The sequence below is a fragment of the Echinops telfairi genome, unplaced genomic scaffold (assembly GCF_000313985.2).
Source record: "Echinops telfairi isolate 266 unplaced genomic scaffold, ASM31398v2 ScPeMD7_7468;HRSCAF=8506_0, whole genome shotgun sequence".
Classification (NCBI taxonomy): Eukaryota; Metazoa; Chordata; class Mammalia; order Afrosoricida; family Tenrecidae; genus Echinops; species Echinops telfairi.
Window position 1 is genome coordinate 35,813,004 of NW_022111369.1, and position 1,139 is coordinate 35,814,142.

Sequence of the window (1,139 nt, forward strand, 5' to 3'; positions counted from 1 at the left end):
GTTCAAGAAGAAAGAAAATGTTTTGAAACTGATGGTGGCAGCAATTGTCCAATTATGCTTGATCTAATTGAATTATGGACTGGTGTAATACCTGTAAGAGCTCCCAATAAAATGATTTAAAAATTTTTTTTTAAATCCATGCATCAACTGTATCGAGAATATTTGTACATATGTTGCCGTCATTATTTTCTAAACATTTACTTTCTTTTGGGCCCCTTGGTATCAGCTCCTCTTTTTACCCTACCCTCTCCTCCCGGCCCTCATGACCCCTCAATAAATTATAAATCATTATTTTCATATCTTACACCAACCACAAATGACAAATTTTTTAAAGTACCAATTTATGTTTTCAATGTCTGTATTCTTTTTCTGTGTAGTTCAGCCAGCTCAGTCCAGCAGAACAAAAAGTAGCTGCTCTTGTGGGAGTCTCCGAAAGCTTTATTGGGAAGAAAGCTTCTGGTCAAGCAATCAGGAAGGTACCGTTGTTCAACAAAATTTGTGACACTTTATTACCTCCTTTGTTGAGCTGATCTTTTTTTTTTTCACGTGTTTTTCTTTAAGTTAATATGATTCCCATTTTGCTATTTAAAACATGGCTGAGCAACAGAAAATCTATCATTTTTTAAAAGGATCAGTCATTTCTGAAGGGTATGATGAGGTATGTGGGTGATTTGGGTGAAGTTTATGGAGCACATTGGTTTTCCAATCGACAGTTCATATGCATTCAGTCTGATGACACTGATTGCAATAATCCTGAATAAGTTCAACCCAAGGGAAATACAGTATTTTCCAGAAAGTTTGTACTTGGCATTGTATTTGGTACCAGGGACTCTAAAATAGAAAGAGATTTGCTGGTTTGTTTGTTTTGTTTTTCCCTCAGAGTATTCTCTAGTACTTAAAATATACGAAAGCAGTCTATAAAAGTTGAACTAGAAAAATGAAACTTTTTGATATAATATCTTTTTTCCCTTTTTTTAAATCATTGTATTGGGAGCTCATACAACTTTTATCACAATCCATACATCCATCCATTGTATGTCATGCACATTTGTTGCCTTCATCATTCTCAAAACATTTGCTTTCTACTTGAGCCCTTGGTATCAGCTCCTCATTTTACCCCCTCCCTCCCAGATGCCCTC

The 1,139-nt window shown here is 35.4% G+C and overlaps 1 protein-coding gene across 7 annotated transcripts in view; it reads left to right on the forward strand.

Moving 5' to 3' along the window:
* HELQ (helicase, POLQ like) overlaps positions 1-1,139 on the forward strand; it is a 52,682-nt gene that overhangs the window by 38,721 nt on the left and 12,822 nt on the right. For 6 of the 7 annotated variants that reach the window (XM_013004854.2, XM_045284200.1, XM_045284198.1 and 3 more), the window contains one exon: positions 378-476. The exons of the other annotated variant lie outside the window; for it this stretch is intronic. In XM_013004854.2, coding sequence (XP_012860308.1) covers positions 378-476 — 99 coding nt within the window. The remainder of the gene's footprint in view (positions 1-377; positions 477-1,139) is intronic. 7 annotated transcript variants of the gene reach the window in all.